Here is a 23,660-nt window from a genome sequence, read left to right as displayed (position 1 = left end):
GGGGGAAGCATTGACATCAGCAGAAGTCCCCTCACTCCTTGACAGTGACGCTGGGGTCTTACCAGTGATGTTTGCGAGTGGTGACTCCAAACTTGGCAGTGCACTCATAGCAGTAGGAGCCGTCGCACCATGGGGGCTCCTTGGACAGCATATCTGTAACACACAGGGGAGAGGACTAGTCCCGTCAAACAGCGACGGCGCCAGGCAAGCCCCAGGGCTTAGAGGGAGCAGGGAAACAGACCAGTAAGTGAGGCAACACACTGCCACGTGACATAGGTGACGAAGGAGCAATAGGTTCTAAGTGGTTCAGGGCCAGCTTCCCCGAGGAGACTGGAGAATCAGCCCTTGCCCGGGAGACTTGGGGAGAAGGAAACAGTGGTCAATGACGTGAACCAGTGTGGTGTCTGTGGGGGAAACACGTAGTAAGGGATGGCTTTACTCACAGAGACCACACAGCTAGAAAAGCTGGCCAGGGGGACGGAGGGTGGGACTAAGACACGAGAAACTGAGGAGGCAGAATCTGAACTCAGTGAGTGAACACAAGTGTGGGATGTGAGAGCGGGAGCAGGCGGAAGACACGGGTGATTTCCAGGCTTCCGGAGACAGTGCCTGGGTCTGCACTGGGACCATGGGCAGAGCGACCTACGAGAAACAAGTAAGTTTTCACATCTAGGTTAGGAGTTACCAGTGCAGACAGGAATGACAATCACTTGGATTTACTGGCTGGACTCTCTATGCCAGGCACTGTCTGACTGCTCTACACAGAGGGGTCCACTGAGCTCATGGAGACGGAGCAGCACGTGAATCCGTCAGTTTCTTCTGAGTAGTGGGATGTGTGTGTGTTGCCGGCCCTGTGACGGGCACCAGTGCTGAGCTTTTAAAATGCTAAGTGCATGGTAGGGGGACGGTGCAGTAGACCAGATGTCACAAATGCTGTCCTTCAACCCGGCTCTGCCACAGACCAGCTGTGCCCCCTGGGCAGGTCCTTTGCATCGCCATCACATGGCTACCAGGGATGTCTCAGCTTGTTTTCCTGCCTGTCTCTCCCCACTGTGGGTGATGACACAGCACAGGTACTCGAGACATTCTGATTCTTTCTGTCACCTCAGCAGGGAAGAGGAAAGATTCACAAACATGAAATCAGGAGGGAAGCACTCCTTTCCACAAAAGGGACACAGGGGAGGTGATAGGGGCTGGAGCAGTAGGCCATTTTGAAGGTTCTAGAGGATCTGAGTCAGTCTCAGGAGGACAGGTGTGCAGATAAGTGGCCAGGACACACAGGAAGGGTGGCCTGCCTGGAGCTTCGGCATTTCTAGAAGGTTGTGGGGCATGGGAAACGAACAAGGCAGAGTGCTTTGAAAAGGGACTGTTCACAGTGACCTTCCCAGCACTGCTCAAAAGTCCTTCACTTATTCAGAGAAATGGTCCCAGCTACTGCCAGGAAACAAGCAGTTCCGATCTGAAGGCATCATGAGATTGAAAGATCACCAATACAGTACATCGCGATAATAACACTGCGACTGTGCTTGCACTGTAAGAGCAGAAAGCAGGCCACTCACCTAGAAGTCTAAACAGAAGCTGCTTGGTGGCGACCTGGTAGTTGAAAATGTTGACTCCCTGGTTGTTATTCACCCCGAGGCGAGCCCCTGACCGGACGATGGCGCGGCACAAGTTGGCGTTCCCTTTCATGTATGCCAGGAGCAGCACTGGAAAACAAAGCACGCGCAGGGCTACTTCCCACCCACCCCAGCCCAGCAGCCACAGACGGAAGGCGGAGGACAGCCGAGGGCAGAACAGACCGCTGGGAGGACATCTGTTCACAAAGTCCCCACAGACACACAGGGGCCCCGAGGCTCTGGAGAGAACTCTGTGGACAACCTGTAGCATCTTCCAATAAAGGATGTGGCCACAAGCCAAAGAATTCTAGAGCAGCTGCAGTTTCCAAGACGCAGTCTTTCCCACGTAGAGCTTGGGCTGCAAGAGAGCTGAGGTCGTGCAGGTGGGGAGGGATTCAACACAGAGGGAATCATCTACTGTGGTCTCAGTTGCCTTCCTCTGGCATGAAACAGTGGTTTCTCCACAAAGGACAAAGCGCTTTTCACCCAATGTAACTAAATCTAAACCTACAAGTTGCGTACACATGGAGAAGAAAAATCAGTATTAGGAACATGCTCCAGAAAGTTCTTCCACCCCGTGGAGCCCGTGGGAACCCCTGCTCTGGCCAGGCCAACCTGCTGGCCTTCCCTATGAACAACTACAACCAATTGCAGCTGCCTTTGCTTCCCTCTCCCAGACGCCGGGTTTCCTGGGTTTCTTTCATTTAACTCTGAAAATCATACAGTAAGATGAGGATTATTCTTCCCACTATCAAATGAGGAAGCAGGCCTATGAGGGAGAATGCACCCAGTCACCCTGCTAGAATGCGACAAGGCCAGGCATCTGCACCCAGGTCTCTGTAAACCGGGGGCCTCGACATGGAGCCCCTCCCTGCTGCCTGTTCCTGTTTCCCTGCTCCCAGGCAAGGTGCTGCCGAGTATGTGCTGCTCACTCCCTCCCAGGGGCTGACTCCTCTGAAGCTTAAAAAACAATGCGCACGTAGCAAAGGCCACAGACTCCTCTCAAGACCAAGAGAAAATGGTGATAAAATCTGTGGTCCCATGTTAAGGTTCAGAAAACCTCATGGTGACTCCATTTCTGCCAAGAGCACAGAGGCTCTCTCTCCAGAACGGGTGAGTGAATGGGAATGCAGCAGCCACACAGCTGCGCAGAGGGCTCTGGGCTGTGATGAGAGATCTGGTTTTGTTTTATGGGGTTACTTTTCCTTACCCGAAAAACGAGGATACAACTATGTGCACTGCTTCCCCTATGGGGCTGCCGTGAGTCCTCGGCAAGAAAACAAACGCGAGAGTCACCGGAAAAGCTAGGAGGGCCACACGAATGAACAGTGATCATGGGTACCCAGAGCAGCCATGAGAGGCCTGCAGCCCTCTGCATAAGAAGGCACCCCGTGTGTCTGGGTAGTCTGCCACTGTCTCAGAGCACGCCGACACACACTCTAGCACATCTCTTCCTTTGAAGATCCTGTGAGATGCTTACATTTTCTTCCTCTGCTAGAATTTGGGAGCTTGCCTAGGGCCCTATTTGACTGGACAAAAGGCAAATGAGGGAAATAAAAACAGGTGGACAGGCCTGTTTGGAGAAGGGTATGGATGGTTTCAGAGTGCTAGATGCACTTGAGATGTGACAATGTCTAAAATCAGACACCCCAGACTCCATGAGATGTGACAGTGACTAAAATCAGACACTCCAGACTCCACAACAGGGACTGCAAGTGAGATGGGACATACCCAGCCCTCGGTACACACCCGTGCTGCCGTCTGCATCCGGCTTGTCCAGAGGATACTCCGGCATGCATTCTAGGAAGAGATCAAAGATGGCTGCTGCATTCTCCTTGCCATATTGTCCCAAAATGTGCAGTGGTGACTGGCCTCTGATAAAACAAGTTGGAAAAGTTAGGAATGTATCTGCCATGGCCATCACACACAAAAGAAATAGAATTTTCTGAACTCTGTGATGGTGGCTAAATCTAAAAGACACATAACAGGTCACAAAAGTTTTTCTTTTTCTTATTTGGTATTTTACTGTAACCTAAGTGCATGCATAACAAAATTTTTTTTGTTTGTTTTTGAGACGGAATCTCGCTCTGTCACCCAGGTTGGAGTGCAGTGGTGTGATCTTGGCTCACTGCAAGCTCCGCCCCCCGGCTTCACGCCATTCTCCTGCTTCAGCCTCCCGAGTATCTGGGACTACAGGCGCCCGCCACCACGCCCAGATAATCTTTTGTATTTTTAGTAGAGACGGGGTTTCACCATGTTAGTCAGGCTGGTCTCTATCTCCTGACCTCGTGATCCGCCCACCTCGGCCTCCCACAGTGCTGGGATTACAGGCGTGAGCCACTGTGCCCGGCAAAAACTTTTTTTTAGGAAGCATTTTTTATTAAAACAAAAATACCGGTACCAAAAGTACCAAAATAAAGTACCCGAAGCTGGTGAGGTGCCCCAGAGGCTGGTTTTGCAGCCCCTCCCTGGGGCTGATGGGAGACACCAGCAACCAGCAGCTCTGAGCAGCAGGCCAGGCGCCGTGGGGCCTGCTCGGGCCCAACACACTCACCTGAGATTAAAGGCTTCGGCGTCCACTGTGCACTCTGTCAGGAGAACCCGGATGCTGTTGAGCCGGCCGTGCATGACGGCAAGATGAAGAGCTGGGAGGTAAATCCTCTTACTATGCAAGCCCGGAAGCACATGCAGAAAAGCCCCCACACTCCTCCTCACTCCTCCCCCACACTCCTCCTCACCCTCACAGACCCCTCTGTGAATGGGACCCGGCCACAGCAGCGACTGGCCACGCACACAGCCATCCTTTCTGGTCTTCACCACCCTCAAGAATGCGTCACAAATGCAATCTCATGATTGCTGTGTGCTGTGCTTTCTGCTTCAGCAGTTACCCAAAGGTGAGATTTAATAGTTTCCCAAGGAGGCAGTGTAGGCTTCCAGGGCTCCCACTCAGATGGGGAGGCTGCCCAAGGCCTGGGCAGTCACAGGTTGGATGCCCTACCCAGAGCACTTCCTGTCACAGCTTTGCTCCTGTAAAAGCCAACCTCCCCAGGGGGAAGCAGACCCAAGGGTGCGCTGCACCCCCACCCCTAGAATGGAGGGATAGTTCAAGCCACTAAGGAATGACTGGGAGTTACCATTGTTTCCATTCTCATCCACGGCAGCAAAGTCCACACCATTCTCTAGGAGGACTGAGCAGATGGTGGGCAGGTCCTGCTGGGCAGCAAGATGGAGGGCAGTCTGGCGATGCTTGGTTAATTCATTCACTTTGGCTCCCGCAAGAAGCTGTTGAAGTTCATTACACGAACAGTCAGTCTCTCTGCCTCAATCAAGATCCCCCTTATGGGGGCCAAGCCTGCTTGTCTTCTGACACCCACAGAGGCTGATGGCCTGCCCTGCTGACAAAGCTGGGAGCGTGAGAGCTTCACATACACTCCTGCTGAAGCAGAAACCAGCAAAACCTGTGCCAAGGGCAAATTGGCAATTACCTATCAAAATGTTAAAGAGCCATTCCTTGGGATGCAGAAACTCTACTTCTAAGGCTTTCGTGTATAAAAGCTGTGCAGGACTGCAGTGATGGCTGCTGTACTATCTATGGGTGTCTACTGCTTGGAATAGGAAAGCCTGAAGGCAAAGGGGTTTGGTTGTAAAAATTGTAATAGGTACAAACAGTAGAGTAAGATGATAAATATTTATCGATTAACATGGAAAGATGTTGATGACACGTAAGTTTAAAAAACCTTGCAAATTAGAAGATAGTACGATTCCATCTGGGGAAGACAGAGCTCTGTACACACAAGCATGCAGGCACACCGGCACTTGGAAGGTGTTTCAAGGCATAAATGCCATACTCGGAAGAGCTGGGACTCAAAGGGAGACACTATCTGTTTCACATCCTTACATGCTTTGAGTTTTTCCACAGTGAGTATGTACTATTTCACTATTGTTTTCTATTTATTATTTCTTGAGACAGCAACTTGCTTTGTCACCCAGGCTGGAGTGCGGTGGTACCATCACAGCTCACTGCAGCCTTGAATGCCTGGGCTTAGATGATTGGCCCACCTCAGCCTCCTGAGTAGCCAGGACCACAGGCATGTGGCCCTATACCTGGCTAATTAAAAAAAAAAAAAATCTGTAGAGACAATGTCTTGCTATGTTGCCCAGACTGGTGTCAAACTCCTGGCCTCAAGTGATCCTCCCACCTTGGCCTCCCGAAGTCCTGGGATTACAGCATAAGCCACTGCGCCCGGCCTGTTTTTTAAAAGAAAGAACACAGGCCGGGTGCAGTGGCTCAGGCCTGTAGTCCCAGCACTTTGGGAGACTGAGGCGGGTGGATTGCCTGAGCCCAGAAGTTCCAGACCAACCTAGGTAACATGGCAAAACCTCGTCTCTACAGAAAATTTAAAAATTAGCTGGGTGTAATGGTGTGTACCTGTAATCACAGCTACTCGGGAGGATGAGATGGGAGGATTGATTGAGCCTGGCAGGTCGAGGCTGCAGTGAGCTGTGATCAGGTCACTGCACTCCAGCCTGGGCGACAGAGCGAGACTCCGTCTCAAAAAAAAAAAAAAAAAAAAAAAAAAAAAAGGAAAAAGAAGGCCGGGCGCAGTGGCTCATGCTTGTGATCCCAACACTTTGGGAGGCCGAGGCAGGCGGATCACGAGGTCAGGAGATCGAGACCACGGTGAAACCCCGTCTCTACTAAAAATACAAAAAATTAGCCAGGCATGGTGGCAGGCGCCTGTAGTCTCAGCTACTCGGAGAGGCTGAGGCAGGAGAATGGCGTGAACCTGGGAGGTGGAGCTTGCAGTGAGCCGAGATCGTGCCACTGCACTCCAGCCTGGGTGACAGAGCGAGACTCCGTCTCAAAAAAAAAAAAAAAAAAAAAAGGAAAAAGAAAGAAAAAAAGGGACACAAAGAATTACAGAATCAACACAGCAGGAGGGACCTTTACATAACACCTATTCATTTAGTATTTGAAGTTCATCATCCTCTGACAAAGTTTAAAAAACAATCGCTGTAAACAGAAAATACCTGTAGTCTGTAGTCAGAACCCAATTTGCCGCTGCTGAGGTGTACGGCCACCCCTGGTTCCTCCGTGTGTACAGGCACTGCCTCTGGGAAAATCTAGGCGCTACTTAGCTGCTCTGGTTAGGACCCTGACTTCTAAGTCTCAGCCTCCCCAGAACTCTGGGCGCCCAGTCTAATCACTGATCGATAAGACATATGAGTGGATATGGGACTCTCCATACAGGACGTCTCACAGATGTATATTCATGGTCCCTGGTGCTATGATAGGGATCATAACTGGCCCCACAGCTGGTTAACTGGGAGGAGAGAGGTGGGGAAGGGGTTTCAGTATGAACAGGTTCAAACATGATGCAGCATCAATTCAAAGAGAAAAGAGCAAACAGACACTGGAAGACCTGCTGTTTCTAGGTTTCTGGGCAATCCTATCATCTGTCATGCCGGGCCCCAGGAAGGCGGGGACCTTAGTCAGGGACCGTAACCTTCTCCAGCCCTACAGAGGCATAAAGACTGATGAACACGAGGCCAATTCCCTACGACTTTGGGACTCAGCTTTGCCTCCTTGGCTGCTTCCCCCACATCCAGTCTGTTCCTGGCACCATCAGACCCACCTCTCATTCCTCAGTTCACACTCACTGCCACGGCCTCCCCTCGGTCTCGTCACTGGTGAGCCCGCCCCACACCTGTGTGCCTCACTCCCAAGGCGCCTTCTTCAAATGCTGCCTCAGCTCAAACACAATCAAGTCACAAGGCTTCTCTAAAAAGTACTTTTCAGAAACAGTTACACCAAGGCGCCAAAGGCTGTTCAGGTGCCCTGGCGGCCAGTTCTGCAGCATGTGTCTGGGGCTGACGGGAGGGACCAGCGACAGCCGGTTCTGAGGAGCAGACCAGATGATGAGGCCCTGTCTCAGCTCTGGGCCTTGTTCTCTCAGCTCAAACACTTACAATGGTTTCTCCGCTGCCTAAAAGATACTGGCTGCCCACAGTTCTCAGTTTGAAATGTGACACCCCACGATCTGCTTTCTGCCTGCCCCTCTAACCACAGCTCTTTCAACTCTACTAAAACTTCAACCAAACTTTCCTACATAAACACACCACATGCACTTCCCAATCTCCACATCTTTGCTGAGACCCTCCCCGGCCTAGGTGGAAAAAGCAGCCTTTGGAATCCAATGGAAAAGGCTAAAATCCAGCACTACTAGCTTAGATGGCCTTGGGGGGTAAAATTCTTTCTCGGCCTACATTTTCTCCTTTGTAAAATGCAAAACATTTCTCATACCCCTCTGTGGGTTTGAAAATTAAGAGAGACAGCTCACTTCAAAGTCCCAGTTGAATGCCTGACAGAGAACAGAAGTGGATCTCCACTTCCTCTGTGCTCCCGCCCTGCCTCTGCCATTGAAATCCTGCTTTCTGGCAGGGCCCCATATAGCATCTGGCAGCCCATGCAGCCCAACGGGGCACTCAGGACATGCAGCCCTTGACACCATTTTCCTGAGTGCACCAGCCTCGCTCCCCAGATTCCCCAGGTGCTTTCACAACACCGGGCAAAGCACCTGTGATGAGATTCTGCACAAGCTCTACAATATGCTTTGACAACATATTACTACACGCAATATTTCTGTGTCACTTACCAAATTGCGGACAATAATTTCTGAGCCTGCTTGAACAGCGAGGTGCAAGGGGGTCAACTTGGAGGCATCCTGGACTCTTGAATTCACATTAGCGTGGACACTGATCAGGAACAGCACACTTTCAATATCAGAGTTCTGAACTGCCACATGAAGGAAATTCCGGCCCTTGTTATCCACCTACAGCAACAAGTGCAAAGCAAAATATTAGTTCCCTTTTCAGAGTACCTCCTGAGCTTCATCTCAAGCTGAACTGACCACTGGAGAGGTCATGATGGAGACCTTCCCTCAGTCTTAGGAAACCCCCTTCCAAGAATGAACACGAAACGCCATCCCCCAACCCACCCACAGACCCGCTCTACACATCTGTGCACAGAACCAGGTGTGCGTGGCCACACTGATGTGGTCAGGAGAAGGGAGCCGCTGCAGTAACCCACGCTGCCCTGGCAGCCTCCTGCAGTAGGAACGGGATGTGGAAAACCAAGAAAAAGACAATCTGAAGGATAGGGAAACAAAAGCACCAAGATATCAGGAAACTCATGGAGAGGGAAAATGGAGACAAGCCTTGGGAGTCTCTTTGCTTTGGCTAAAACAAGCACCCAGCATCCTGATGCCCCAGCTGCACTGCTGGCCTGACCCGAGCAGTCAAACAAAGGGTTCAGAAACGTGGAGCAAGTTTCCTCTTACTGAGCTACGCTCTATACACAATGCAGGAGGGATACACAACGCGGGAGGGGTACACAACGCGGGAGGGATACACAACGCGGGAGGGATACACAACGCGGGAGGGATACACGACGCGGGTACACAACGCGGGAGGGATACACAACGCGGGAGGGGTACACGACGCGGGAGGGATACACGACGCGGGAGGGATACACGACGCGGGAGGGATACACAACGCGGGAGGGATACACGACGCGGGTACACAACGCGGGAGGGATACACAACGCGGGAGGGGTACACGACGCGGGAGGGATACACGACGCGGGAGGGATACACGACGCGGGAGGAATACACAACGCGGGAGGGAGCCAACAGCAGGGCCTGGGCTTTGCTCCACTGATGGAAAGCCGACAGAGCTCAATGAAATCAAACCACACTGTCTACTGTAGTTCCCAGAGCCGTCTTGGCATGAGTGTGGAGGCGGCAGTGAGGGAGACCCCAATGCTACACGCGGCACACCACCTCACAGGCCCACACATCCATGGCACGTGCCAGTCTCATAAGCAGCGGATCTACAAAGCGCTTTCATCAGCAGTTCAGTTTCACACTGGAGAGAAGAAATGCGAGAGGCCATTTCACACCACCTGAGCAAACATGAGGTCACCAACTATGCAATCCAGTTGGGAAAATGCTGAAAATGGTGGTTACAGAAGCCTAAGACACCAAGCAATCATCTCCACCCACATGAGGATCTCACTTCATGCGAGTCCCAAGTTCCATCTCACCTTCATGAATGCCACTGATAAACGCGCCAGTACTCTAGGTGCTGGCTGGAGAGCCAAGTTCCTGTGGGACTGACGTGATAAACCCACCCCCTCCTACTCAGATCAGTTGTTACTGTCATTTCCCACCCAACTGGTTGTTGCAGATCAACAGTTCACCATCCAGATTTAGCAGCTGGTAAAGAACCACAAAGAACAAGGACAGCCGAGCCTGCTGAGTAACTGAACTCCTCGGAAACACTCAGCAAGTCCAACATCACAACACAAGCTCTTTAAAAGACACTCCTTACTAGGACAGTTAGCCAACCCAGCAAAAGCAAAGAATGAGCTCAACTGTACATGCCACAGAATTCCTGCGATGGAGCCCACTGCCTCTGCTTCCATCTAAGGCTGGCATTGTCGGGCACTGACATACAGGCAGAGGAGCCAGATCTCATCCTGCACTGATGGGACATCTCAACAGCCACATTTTAGGACAGGAGTACAATTTTAAAACAAAGCTCTTTCCATGAGGAGACCTGTTTAGTCGTGACATCTGTCTAGTCTCCAGGTTCCGCGATGCCCAGGACAATGTGGAGAATGTCAGGTGTTATTCACTCACCTGCTCAGCAGCCCCGGACTCTCGTTTGAGAATGGCCTCGGCTGACTTGTTGTTCTTGAAAGTCATGGCACAGGCAAACGGGGTCAGCCCTTGTCTGTCTCGTACATTCAAATGGATATCGGGGTGAGAAACCAACAGCTGAATGATGACGCCGTGTTGGCTGCTGATGGCCACGTGGATGGGGGTTCTTCCTTCTGCATCCTATGGAACAAGGCACAGAATTTAATGTTCAATTGCAAGATAAAACTCAGGAAAAATATGAAAGGGTAGAACTTTTAAATCAAATTTCAGTTATGAGAATCGATCAATACTACCACCCTGTGTGTGACTCAGCTTTTGAAGAGGCCAAAGAGAAACGACTGGAAGTCACTTCCTGTTACACCACATTCCAGTGACCCAGTGGTGGCCGTGGGCCTGGCACAAACACGTGTTTCACACATCTGCAGTGAGTCTCCGCTCTAAGCCACCACTCCTTATCTGGCCACAGGGCCTTATATAGAGATCTGCACAGGCTCGAATGTTGAAAGGCATCAAAAGGCGTAACTAACGGGTGCTCAAGTGAGCTACTGGGATGTTTTCCTAAATACAGTATGCAATTTGGGACTGAACTCTCAGAGGAAATCTGTAACTAAGGGGGACTAGGAGGCAAAGAGAAAGGGCTGAAACAAATCTTCCTCCTGTTGTAGTAAGGACAAAGGCACAGAGAAGCACAGTCAGCCTGAAATCATGAATGTTGCTAGGGAGGCCGTGTGTTCATGAAGCAGCAGCGCCCGCAACTGGGGACTGTGCAAGGTCCTTTGCCACAGAAGGAGGTTTCCCTCATGCTGGGGCTACATCTGTCTCCCTGGAAAAGAGAAACGACACACCTGTGCATTCACGTTGGCACCAAACTCCAGAAGACACTGTACTGTCTCTTCCAGCCCCCAAGAGGCTGCCAAATGCAAAGGGGTCTGCCCATCTCTAGCCTCTTCCTCCCCTTCTCCATTAGCGCCTGGTTGTCTGGGACTGTTCACGTCACAGCCACTGAAAGGAATGGGGACATTTTAAAAAACGCCACGCTTGGACGTGGCCTATAGGCATGCTGATTACAAATGTAAAGCAGGAGCCTCATCCAATCCAACGGCGTCTGCTGTGGCCAGGTCTGCTGTCATTGGTCCCTGGCCTCAAATACCAGAGTCGGGGTTCCACTCCCATAGATTCTTCTGTGACTGGTCTTGGGGGTGGGCAACCCGGGCATCAGAATTGTTAGAATCTCCCCAGGGGATATGCGTATATTTAAAGTCTGAGAACCAGCCGGATGCGGTGGCTCATGCCGCCTCTAATCCCAGCACTTTGGGAGGCCAAGGCGGGTGGATCACCTCAGGTCAGGAGTCCACGACCAGCCTGGCCAACATGACGAAACCCCCTCTCTGCTAAAAACACAAAAATTAACCAGGCGTGGTGGTGCGCGCCTGTCATCCCAGCTACTCAGGAAGCTGAGGCAGGAGAATTACTTGAACCCAGGAGGCAGAGGTGGCAGTGAGCTGAGATGGCGCCATTGTACTCCAGCCTGTGTAACAGAGTGGGACTCCATCTCAAAAATAAAACTAGAAAATACAAAAAGAAAGTTTGAAAACCATAAAGTCTGAGCCAGGCACGGTGGCTCACGCCTGTAATCCCAACACTTTGGGAGGCCGAGGCGGGTGGATCACAAGGTCAGGAGATCGAGACCATCCTGGCTAACACGGTGAAACCCCGTCTCTACTAAAAATACAAAAAAAATTAGCCGGCCGTGGAGGCGGGCGCCTGTAGTCCCAGGGCTGAGGCAGGAGAATGGCATGAACCCAGGAGGCAGAGCTTGCAGTGAGCCGAGATGGCGCCACTGCACTCCAGCCTAGGTGAGAGAGCAAGACTCTGTCTCAAAAAAAAAAAAAAAACCAGAAAACCATAAAGTTTGAGAACCACTGCTGTAAAGGCTTCCTGAATAACCCTGGCTCCCACACATCCCACACTCCAAGGGGGCCATAGAGCCTGTTACGACTCACACATCGTGGTGGGGTCCTGCAGAGACCATCTGGTCTCCCCAGCCACAGCCTCCTGCTTCACAGTCTGAACTGGTCTGCCGTGACTACAGGAGCTCAGGCAGCTCCCAAAGCAGGACGCTGACTCAAGCTTTCAGATTCTTTGATCCAGGCCTGTGAGCTCCTCCCATCACAAGTGAGCCTGGCTCCTGGCTGACTTGATATGACAGAACCACTGTTGATATCACTCTCTGATAACCTTAACTGTGAAAGTCAAGCTGGCTACTGTCATGCCAAGACTGTATACGGATTTAAAAGGAAAGAGCCAGTTTGCAACAAGCTCACTAAAAAGCTGTGGAGAGATACTGGGGACTCTCAGACCTGCGAATAAGAAAGCAGGCGGTGGGCTCGTTGTTTTCATCAATGGCTCTGTGCAGGAGCGTCTGAAGGCACCCACCAGGTCCTGGACCCCAGCATGTGGCATCACAGCCATGTCTGACCTGCAGAAAAACATAGATTATGCACAAACACTACTGAGCAAAGGCAAACAGTTTTATTACCAAGTCTGAGCTCTATATATAGCATTAAATCCATTTTCAGATAAGTTATGGTTGATAATTAAATGATAATTACTTTAATCTGTATCACTCATTATTTTACAAACACTAATTAAAATTTGCTGTGTGCAAGTTCTTGCACTAGGTCCTGTGGGACAGACTTGGGAAGTATAAACAAGTCATGTTTAATTTGTGTCCTTTAGAGCTGAGTTCTAGAAGGGACAGAAAACACAAAGTGTCTGTGTACACATGCACCAACGGGTCCTCAGTAACACACACCTGTAATTAACAGGTAATCTCAACAACTAGGTGAAACCTCCAGGTGCACAATGCCTTCATATCACACTGCAGGCCCTTCAGAGAGCTGAATGAGAACGTGCAGGTTTGCCTTCACTTTTGGGGCCTGTCTTGCAAACAAGGGAGATAAACCTAAGATTGAGGAAATTATCACTATGGTGATAATGAGGACACCCCATAGCAAATCAACCAACCCCAGGAGAAGGCTCCTGAGGAAATGCCAGCATTCCCTTGCTTTTTGGTAGTTTTCTTGGTAAAGACGACCTAAAAACAAAAGGTCGGCCAAGACCATGTTGAACTGCAAGTTTCTTTAATGTGCTTTCACCTGCTTGTCCTTGTCCCACTATGTTACTTGACAGATTCTTGCTCCTGTGACAGCTACGCAGGCACCAGATCCATCTCTGACACAGTATATCCCCATCTGTAAACAGAGGCTAATGCTGTGCTCGTCTCACCAGAGTGGATGCGATGTCCTCCAGACTGTTTGCCAATGCAAGCCACAGCGGGGGGTTCCCCTTCTCATCTGGCACAGACATGTCAGCTCCTCGGGTGCATATGGCATCAACTACGAGTGGAAGCTGGTTTCTGATGGCCAGCTGGAGGGCTGTCTCCCCGTCCTGAGTCCTGCCAGGACATGCACACCCAAACCAACGTTTGTGGTTGAACTCAAAGCACAGAAGGTGCCCTTCTGGGCATTCCAGAGCCCAGAATCTTCTGTACCCCTAATCATATTCACTCACATTCATTAAATATTTTGTCAGGGAAATTAAATGTGAAAATAGTGTCTGTCCATTCTGCCTTTTTAGAACACATAACCATGTCACCTTATTGCCCTCGAAGATAACATCCCAGCGTGTTGAAATCTTATAATTACTTTTTGTAGCATCTTAATAAAATGCCACTCCAAGAACCCTCCTGACAAACCTTCCTTCCCCCACTCAGTCATTCAGTCATTTGGAGATAAAGGTAAGTTCTTTTGAAAATACAACCACAATAAAAACTTGACTCCATGTCTTTTTTCCCCTCAAGCCTTGTTGGTGGCTCATTTGTTGGGACATTCTTCATTGTAACTGAAATTCCTTGTTAAAAACTGATTTTAGAGTGGCCGCAGTGGCTCATGACTGTAATCCCAGCACTTTGGGAGGCCGAGGCAGGCAGATCACTTGAGGTCAGGAGTTCAAGACCAGCCTGGCCAACATGGTGAAACCTCGTCTCTACTAAAAGTACAAAAATGAGCCGGGCGTGGTGGTGGGCACCTGTAATCCCAGCTACTTGGGAGGCTGAGGCACAAGAAACACTTGAACCCAGTAGGCAGAGGCCGCAGTGAGCCGAGATTGCGCCACTGCACTCCAGCCTGGGCAAAAGAGTGAGATCCTGTCTCAAAGGAAAAAAACTCTGATTTTAGATTGTTTTTTACAATGAGATTTGTGCAATACTATGCACTGGTCCTGAAAGGTTCAAACAAGAGCAAAGGACAGTTCCTTTTCTCATTACAATCAAGTCTTTTGATGATATGCAGTGACGACACCGCATTTGTGTGTTTTTAGAGCTACTGTTTCCTTTCCTCTATCTAATGTGAAACAAAAACAGCTTTCTACAAGCGAGGCTGTGCTTTTGACATCTCAATTAATTGTTAGCTGGTGTTAGGTGGAGAGTGCGGCTTCGTCCTACCTGACATTTATATCTGCCTGGTGCTCCAGGAGGAAGAGCGCGCTCTTGCTGTCCTGCCGCTGTATGGCCATGTGCAGCAGCGTCTGCCCATCCGACATGGTGTCATTGATGGCGGCTCCAGAGCCCAGCAGCTGGGCTGCGATCGTGTGCATGCCTGGGAAACAAACAAGCCCCGATCTAATCCAGGCTCAGCTTTTCTCGCTTCCTCAACATCTTACTACAACAGCCAGACCCTCCCAACTTCTCAAAGCCAGCACTTTTCCACTGGATCTAACAGGCTTAACTCAAACAGAAGGTTATTTTACAACCAAATGATTAGCCCACTCTCCTCTTTCTTTCTCGCTCCCTCTCTCCCACCCGGCCCCACTTTGGACAGCTGTCTGTCTGCAGACATCAGCGGCCCCGGCACAGCCTTACCAGTCCATAACGCCAGGCCCAGCACAGTCTGGTCTCGGGAATCTTTGAGGCTGAAGTCTGGAATGATCTGCAAGTTGTTGGTGGCATGAAGAGCATTGGCTAAATGTTTTAAAAAGTAAAAGAACACTTGATTTCACCATCTGTGGATCACATTTAAAGCATTCAGTAGAGTAAGAACTCAGTTTCAAACTGCCTGTTGGGTATAATATGATCAATGCTACAAAAAGAGAGTAGATAAATCTTGTCAGGACTCGAAGCCCAGAAATCTGATATTTTGGAGCAAAACTTACGGGGAAAATGAATCTTTTTAAAGCTTAAAACACTGACTCTTCACATAAGGAAAACGGACTCCATGACGGAAACACGCTTGATTACTAAAAAGACTAAAACAACACCCTGACGATGTTTCCTAATACACAATCTTAAACCTTTCCCTCCTACAGTCTTAAAACTTCTGTGAGGACCAAAAAACGGGCACACAGTACCTAAAACCCAACCTCCCTCCAGAAGGACAATGCTAAAAAACACTGTCCTTAACAAGGATTGAGGCAAGAGCAAAATAAACCTGACGACAGGCAAGAGAAGGCGTGAGGGAGACTTTCTTAGGGAAACAGCCCTTCTGTCCCACAGGGGCTGCCCTTGGCCCCTCTTTCTGGCCCCTCTCTCATGGGGTGCCTGCCACAGCAGGGTTCTCAAAGACAGTGCTCACACCGAGGCACAGCTTTGCTTGATCTACACTAAATGGCCTGGAGAAATACTCAAATAGGACAGACATTACTACCAGCTTAACCTAACAAGTGAAATGGGCAGGCCCCATCCTGAAAACACACACATGGAAGCAGCAGTCAAGAGCCAGACTACATGCTTCTCTAGTTTGACCTGAAAGGATTTTTGGGGGTAAGAAACTAGCTACACAAAACTCACCAACAGAAGAAACATCAGCTCTGTAACTAACGATCCTAAACCGCTGTCCCCAAGTCAAAAGGATGGACAGTATTCCCACGTACTTACCCTTCTGCTCCAGGATGACAGACACCACGTCCGGATGGTTATAGGCGATCGCCATGTGCAGCGGTGTCTGCAGATGGACGCTGTCCGCCAAGCTGGTCAGGGATGCGGCCTCCTTTGGCAGAGGCAGAGCTTCCTCCGTCTGCAGGTTTGGGTTGGCGCCTTGCTGCAGGAGCTCTGCCGTGAGGTTGGGCAGGCCATGCCGACACGCTGTGTGCAACGGGGTTTCTCCCTGAATGGAAACGGCCAAAACCTGAGCACTCACAGGAATTCCCTTCACAAAGAGCGTGGCAGCCTAAGTGCAAAACCTCGGGTCCTTGGCTCATCCTGCCGCCAGCTGCCCCTCCTGACTTCTGTTCTCCTTCTCCTGAGCCATCACTCTCAGTATCAACTTCTTTTTCTTTTTTTTTATTTTTATTTTTTTGTTTTGAGATGGAGTCCCACTCTGTCGCCCAGGCTGGAGTGCAGCGTCAAGATCTCGGCTCACTGCAACCTCCGCCTCCCGGGTTCAAGCGATTCTCCTCCCTCAGCCTCCTGAGTAGCTGGGATTACAGGCACATGCCACCACACCCAGCTAATTTTTGTATTTTTAGTACAGACAGGTTTCACCATGTTGGCCAGGCTGGTCTCGAACTCCTGACCTTGTGATCTGCCCGCCTCGGCCTCCCAAAGTGCTGGGATTACAGGCGTGAGCCACCGTGCCCGGCCCATTTTTTTTTTGAGGTGGAGTCTCGCTGTGTTGCCCAGGCTGGACTCAAACTTCTAACCTCAAGCAGTCCTCTTGCCTCAGCTTCCCAAATAGCTGGGGTTACAGGCGAGAGGCACTGCGCCTGGTTCCACCCTTAGTTTCTTCAGTGTCTTCCCCAAGCATCTTCCGAAAGCACTGGCTTCTTGACTTCACCTCCTAGGTCCTCCTTAACCACCTTTCGCTTTGTTTTATAATTCTTTTTTTCTAATTATAAAAATAATATATGCTTATTACAACAGAACAGTAACAAGCTACAAGTGTCACCAAAATAAACAGTACAAAAAATGGGAGAGCCGCGCAGCCACCGCCCGGAGCTAAGCCCCAGCGATGAGCAGCCTTAACGCTGTGGCCATCGCTTCTTCTTTAGCGCCCCACTTGCACTCCGTCTCTGTGGCCTGCTCCTATCAATCTCATCTTGAACTCTGATCAAGACCTCCTTCCCCTACTTTTAAAAGTTAAAAATATTTTTAATTGGTATTACCCGTACCTGATGCAGCATTTAAAAAGAAGTTTCCCCTCACATTTGGAATCATTATTACCCATTTCATGTTTCTCTCCATTGACAGAATCCTCCCAGGAAAATACATGTATGCACACACACATGCATTTGGGCGTGTCTATGTGTATGTCCGTATGTAAACACACACACTGGAGTGTTTTCACCCCAACAAGTGGAAATGAACGGAACGTACCACTCTGCTTGCAGTATGGCGCTTGCATAAGGTGCCTGCCCTCATCTGAGTTATACATCATCATTACTTAGAGCGGCAAGAACTCTCCAAGGCTTACTGTAAAGATCAGCAAGATCCCTGGCAGTGATGTTTACAACTAACTGATCACAACCAGTTACAGATTCATTTGTTCCTTCACTCCCACTGCTTCACTTGACTAGCCTAAAAAAAAAAATTATCCTTTCCCAGCAGGAATCACTTTTAACTCTTCCAGCTGGGTTTTGTAACTCTCCATATTTCTAACTAACATGTTTTTATTGCTGCCTCTTGATTTTCCAGCTTTGAACATTATCTGTGGGACTTTCCACTGCGGCAGATAAGGATTGAGTGCTTTTACGCCTTGACCCACAGTGCGCGCTTCCCATCCCAAATCCTCCCCACACAGGGGAAATGTAATTGTAGTGTGAGCCCTCCCAAGTATTTCCTCTTCCTCCTCCTCCCTGGCTCCTCCCCCTCCTCCACCCCTCCCCCTTCCCCCCCTCCCCCTTCTCCTCCTCCTCCTCGGGGCTGTCTTCTGTTCCAGACCTTCTTCCTATGCATTCTCATTGGGGGTGCTGATCTACTCCACGGCTTCTGCCATTATCTACAAGAAGAGACTCTCAAACCCAGGTCCCCAGCCCCATTTTTGCATCTAATTTTCCTACTGCCTGTTAGACATCCCTACCTAAATGTGTAGAAATTCAAAAATCACAATGGAATTTATTCCCTCCACACAGGTTCCTCCTTCTGGCCAGTTTCCTCTGTTTTTTTCCATGGGCTCGCTACAATTGTTTTTTTAAAATTCGTCTTTCAGTGTCTTTGGGGTACAGGTGGTTTCTGGTTCCACGGGTAAGTTCTTTGGTGGTGATTTCTTAATGTCAGTGCACCTGTCACCTGAGCAGTTTACACTGTACCCAGTATCACCCTTTTATCCTCCACCGCCCTCCCAAGCTTCCCCTCCGAGTTCCCAAATTCCATTATGTCATTTTTGCACCATGGCAGTTTTAACAGCTCTCTTGCCCTCGCTTCTGGGAGCCTCAAGCGTGCATGTCACAGACTGATTCTGCAATTCCTGTGAAACCTGTTCCTTTGGATCCAAATGCAGTGTGAGAGGACAGGACAGGTCATTGCTTGTCAAGATGATTCCCACTTGGCTGCAGCCTGGACTCCACGGCACGCCCACCATGCCAGCCATCCCAGGCAGTTTTCTCAGCTCCAGAAGAATCACACTACTTCTCTGCCCAAAACCCTCCAATGGCTCTTCTGTCCCCACAGGATAAAGCCCACACAGCGGAAGCCAGTGTTCCAGGCCCTTCTGCAGTGCTGCTCTCCAGTGCTTTCAAGTGAGTCCTCCCATGTCTCTACAGCTTGGGTTTGACCTAGTTTTGCTATGAAGGGTATTCAGAGAAGGAACAACAGCGGGTAGACAATGTGGGCCCAAGGGAGGTTTTTGTTTTTTGTTTTCTGAGACAAAATCTCACTGTGTCCCCCAGGCTGGAGTGCAGCAGTGTGATCTCCACTCACTGCAACCTCCGCCTCCTGGGTTCAAGCGATTCTCCTGCCTCAGCCTCCCGAGTAGCTGGGATTACAGGCCCCCGCCACCTCGCCCAGCTAATTTTTGTATTTTTAGTACGGACAGGGTTTCGCCATGTTGGCCAGGCTGGTCTCCAACTCCTGACCTCGGGTAATCCGCCCACCTCGGCCTCCCAAAGTTTTGGGATTACGGGTGTGAGCCACCGTGCCCAGCAGAGGATTTTAAGTTAGGAGATAGTAGAGCATGTCTCTATGCTATTAGAAATGAATAGTGGGCACAGCTAATGACACAGGAGGAAAAGAAAGAGAGACACACGATGGCGAGAGCAGAGGCGTGGAGAACGTGAGAGGGCACGAGATGCTGAGATGCTGAGCCCAAAACAAGCAGCAGCCTCTGGTCGGCACGAGGCCATGCCGTCACTGTGGCCGGTGCGCACGGGGCCATGCCGTCACCCTGGCTGGAGAGCTGGCTGTGTGCAGACACACAGTGGAGTCAGCAGTGGAAAGGATGGCACTGCCCTCTGTCCTGTACCAAGAGACACTCATCCGGCTCAGATACCAAGCTCACTGTTTACTGCCTTGCCCAGTGCTGTCGAGAGAGTATGCAACTAGATAGCCTTGTGCCGGAGTCTTAATGTGGACACCTCATTATTTATAAGCCACTTAACCTCTCAGAACCTCGAGGTCCTTGACTCCAAAACAGAGAATTGATTGATGTGGGAAAGGCTTCTGCAATCCTAACGATACATGCTGCTTCCAGGTCCACTGTGAAAATTAAAAGGGATAATAGCCTTAAAGCTGCTAGCAGAAAGTGACTGTAAAATACATGTGATCTTGAAGACAAGCACATCCTCCTGGTCTGAAAATAATAAAGTAAAAACAACTATCAAATAGTACCTAATATCTCAGATATTATGCTAATAAGCACTTAATTATATCATTCACTTTCATCTTAACCACACCCTACGAAATCAGTATTAACCCCATTTTATAGATGAGGAAACTAAAATTAAGACCACACAGGCCGTGCATGGTGGCTCGTGCCTGTAAACTTTGGGAGGCCGTGGTGGGCGAATCACCTGAGGTCGAGAGCTCGAGACCAGCCTGACCAACGTGGAGAAACCCCATCTCTAACGAAAAAAAAATAAAAAAAACACAACATTAGCCGGGCGTGGTGGTGCATCCCTGTAATCCCAGCTATTCTGGAGGCTGAGACAGGAGAATTGCTTGAATCTGGGAGGCAGAGGTTGTGGTGAGCCAAGATTGCCCCACTGCACTCTGCCCTGGGCAACAAGAGCAAAACTCTGTCTTAAGAAAAAAAAAAAAAAAAAAAAAAAGAAGACTGCATAGGGAGGAAATGGGAAAGCTGGTAAACTCAGTAACGTCCAACCGCAAAGGTAACACTTTTATTCATAACACCGTACATTCCACCTTGTTAGCGTGCGATATAGACTCATACATGACAATCCACAGAGGAAAACCCAAGCAAATGTGGAGTGTTATCAAGAATCAAATGCTATCGCCGTAGGTTTGTGCACGCGTTTGCTAACCTCTATTAAAGTCCACAGCATCTAGTTCAGGGCCTGATAACCTGAACAAGCACTGTTTCCTAAACAAATACTTAGGAAATGGCTGCTGAATGAATCAATCAACCAATATTTGAAGAAACACAAAATAATCTGTTTCACTCTGGCTTTTTAACGATATGCATGTATTATTCTGATAAAAACTGAAAAAAAACACCTATTCCCCTTTTTCCTACATGTCCACCACTGCCATTTCTTCCATAGATCAACAGCATTTTCTCCGGCTGCCCCGTCACACTTACCCACTTGTTTCTGTGGTTGACATGGGCACCGTTGGTTGCCAGGAAAAGAGCGGCTGCCTCGTTTCCTGCTCCAGCTGCCCGCTGTAGTAAACAGTTTCCTAGAAGAAAATGGGCATGCTGATTCTTCTGTTTGCATCAAAATGCGGCCACGCTGCACAACACCCTGCTCTTCCCTGCCACCCTATGACTGGCAAGCCCACGCCAGACAGTAGGTATCATTTAAGTCCACACAGGTACTCTCTGTATGTGGACACAGAGGCTAGGGAACGCCCGGGCTGGAACATCCACTTCCTCACTGGGATTCCCACTAGCCACTGCCCAGGACCGGAAGGAAGTTCTGTCTCCTTGCTGAGGGTGGGTTAGAGCAAGGTTTCTCAACAGTGGTGCTGCTGACATTTTGGACAGGATAAATTCTTTGTTGTGGGGTCTGTTCTGCACACTGCACAATGTTGGGCAGCATCCTCTGAACTGAAGACAATTAGAAATGTCTATAGATGTTGGCCAGGTGCGGTGGCTCACAACTGTCATCCCAGCACTTTCGGAGGCCGAGGCAGGCGGATCACTTGATGCCAGTAGTTTGAGATCAGCCCGGCCAACATGGTGAAAACCTGTCTCTACTAAAAATACAAAAATTAGCCAGGCGTGGTGGTGCACACCTGTAATCCCAGCTACTTGGGAGGCTGAGACACAGGAATTGCTTGAACCCAGAAGGCAGAGGTTGCAGTGAGCCAAGATCGTGCCACTGCACTCCAGCCTGGGCAACAGAACAAGACTCTGTCTCAAAGAAAAAAAAAAAATGTCAACAGATGTTGACAAATGTTCTCAGGCAGTAAAGGCAGGATTGTGCCTGGCTAAAAACCACTTGGCTGGATGACCATTTTGAAAACATTTTAAGTCCTATTAGAAAATGCCCCTTAAATACTTCAGTTTTATTCCTAATGCTTTAAATATGTTTGTTCTTGGCTCAGAAATATTTTCCTTAGCACTGTCACTCTTTTCTAAATAAAAACCTTGGAAAGAAAAAGAAATGAGTTTTTTTTTCTCTCTAAATGGTTTTAGCCCTAAAACAGTGTTTCTCAGCCTTTTAAAATCCATTTCCAAAAATGAACAAACTCTCTCGTGTCAACAGCTATACTATTTGAAATTCTAAATAAACACCAGGACGGAAAACAAGATAAAGAACTGTGACAGCTGGGCACGGTGGCTTGATGCCTGTAATCCCAGCACTTTGGGAGGCTGAGGTGGGTGGATAATTTGAGGTCAGGAGTTCGAGACAAGCCTGACCAACAGGGTGAAACCCTGTTTCTACTAAAAATATAAAAATTAGCCAGGCCTGGTGGCACATGCCTGTAGTCTCAGCTACTCAGGAGGCTGAGGCAGGAGAATCACTTGAACCTGGGAGGCAGAAGTTGCAGTGAGCTGAGATAGTCCCACCGCACTCCAGCCTAGGCGACAGAGCAAGACTGTCTCGAAACGAACAAACAAAAAGAAATGGGACAAAGTACTACTTTGCTTTCATACCATGTTTTTCCCTATCCCTCAGAGACAGGAATCCAACTCCTAGTTGATGGCTGCTCTAATCTGGAGACTCCTAGTTGATGGCTGCTCTAATCTGGAGACTCCTAGTTGATGGTTGCTCTAATCTGGAGACTCCTAGTTGATGGTTAATCTGGAGACTCCTAGTTGATGGTTGCTCTAATCTGGAGACTCCTAGTTGATGGTTAATCTGGAGACTCCTAGTTGATGGCTGCTCTAATCTGGAAACTCCTAGTTGATGGTTAATCTGGAGACTCCTAGTTGATGGCTGCTCTAATCTGGAGACTCCTAGTTGATGGTTAATCTGGAGACTCCTAGTTGATGGTTGCTCTAATCTGGAGACTCCTAGTTGATGGTTAATCTGGAGACTCCTAGTTGATGGTTGCTCTAATCTGGAAACTCCTAGTTGATGGTTAATCTGGAGACTCCTAGTTGATGGTTGCTCTAATCTGGAGACTCTTAGTTGATGGTTAATCTGGAGACTCCTAGTTGATGGTTGCTCTAATCTGGAAACTCCTAGTTGATGGTTAATCTAATCTGGAGACTCCTAGTTGATGGTTAATCTGGAGACTCCTAGTTGATGGTTGCTCTAATCTGGAGACTCCTAGTTGATGGTTAATCTGGAGACTCCGAATTCCATGTTCATGCCTGCAGTCATTCCACTGTACACAAGACTTAAATTCTATACTTCCCAATAGAACAAAGATAACCCGTGACTGCCAGAACATCACTAAACCGTTAAAAGCGAGTGGACGAACTGGCTGGTCCGGGTGCAGTGGTGTTTACAACTCATCAAAACCAGTTACAGATTTCTTTGTTCCTTCTTCACTCCCACTGCTTCACCTGACTAGCCTTAAAATTAAAAAATTAAAAAAACTAGTGGACTAAGATGACACGTAAAATGAAAAATGAACCCTATCAATAGGAAAACGATCCTGAGCCTGTCCAGACTCAACAGTTCAAACTCTATCATGTACAACTGACAGAACCGGCAAGAAAAATGGACAAAACCATCACCAATGAAACACTTTAATATA

The 23,660-nt window shown here is 49.2% G+C and overlaps 1 protein-coding gene across 7 annotated transcripts in view; it reads right to left on the bottom strand.

The window, feature by feature from the left end:
• Positions 1 to 23,660, bottom strand: part of ANKFY1 (ankyrin repeat and FYVE domain containing 1) — a 101,821-nt gene that overhangs the window by 5,185 nt on the left and 72,976 nt on the right. For all 7 annotated transcript variants that reach the window (XR_010118306.1, XR_008653195.2, XM_055257884.2 and 4 more), the window contains 14 exons: positions 21,088 to 21,185; positions 16,272 to 16,500; positions 15,261 to 15,359; positions 14,844 to 14,997; positions 13,628 to 13,796; positions 12,700 to 12,818; positions 11,185 to 11,341; positions 10,319 to 10,519; positions 8,273 to 8,449; positions 4,751 to 4,898; positions 4,171 to 4,261; positions 3,366 to 3,490; positions 1,560 to 1,706; positions 63 to 153 (listed from right to left, as the gene is read on the bottom strand). Coding sequence is in view for 5 of the 7 variants with exons in the window: in XM_055257884.2 (XP_055113859.1) it covers positions 63 to 153; positions 1,560 to 1,706; positions 3,366 to 3,490; positions 4,171 to 4,261; positions 4,751 to 4,898; positions 8,273 to 8,449; positions 10,319 to 10,519; positions 11,185 to 11,341; positions 12,700 to 12,818; positions 13,628 to 13,796; positions 14,844 to 14,997; positions 15,261 to 15,359; positions 16,272 to 16,500; positions 21,088 to 21,185 (2,005 nt within the window). In the remaining 2 variants the exon portion in view is untranslated. The remainder of the gene's footprint in view (positions 1 to 62; positions 154 to 1,559; positions 1,707 to 3,365; positions 3,491 to 4,170; positions 4,262 to 4,750; positions 4,899 to 8,272; positions 8,450 to 10,318; positions 10,520 to 11,184; positions 11,342 to 12,699; positions 12,819 to 13,627; positions 13,797 to 14,843; positions 14,998 to 15,260; positions 15,360 to 16,271; positions 16,501 to 21,087; positions 21,186 to 23,660) is intronic.

The sequence above is a fragment of the Symphalangus syndactylus genome, chromosome 20 (genome assembly GCF_028878055.3).
Source record: "Symphalangus syndactylus isolate Jambi chromosome 20, NHGRI_mSymSyn1-v2.1_pri, whole genome shotgun sequence".
In the NCBI taxonomy this organism is placed as follows: domain Eukaryota; kingdom Metazoa; phylum Chordata; class Mammalia; order Primates; family Hylobatidae; genus Symphalangus; species Symphalangus syndactylus.
This window is presented reverse-complemented; position numbering and strand designations above follow the sequence as displayed.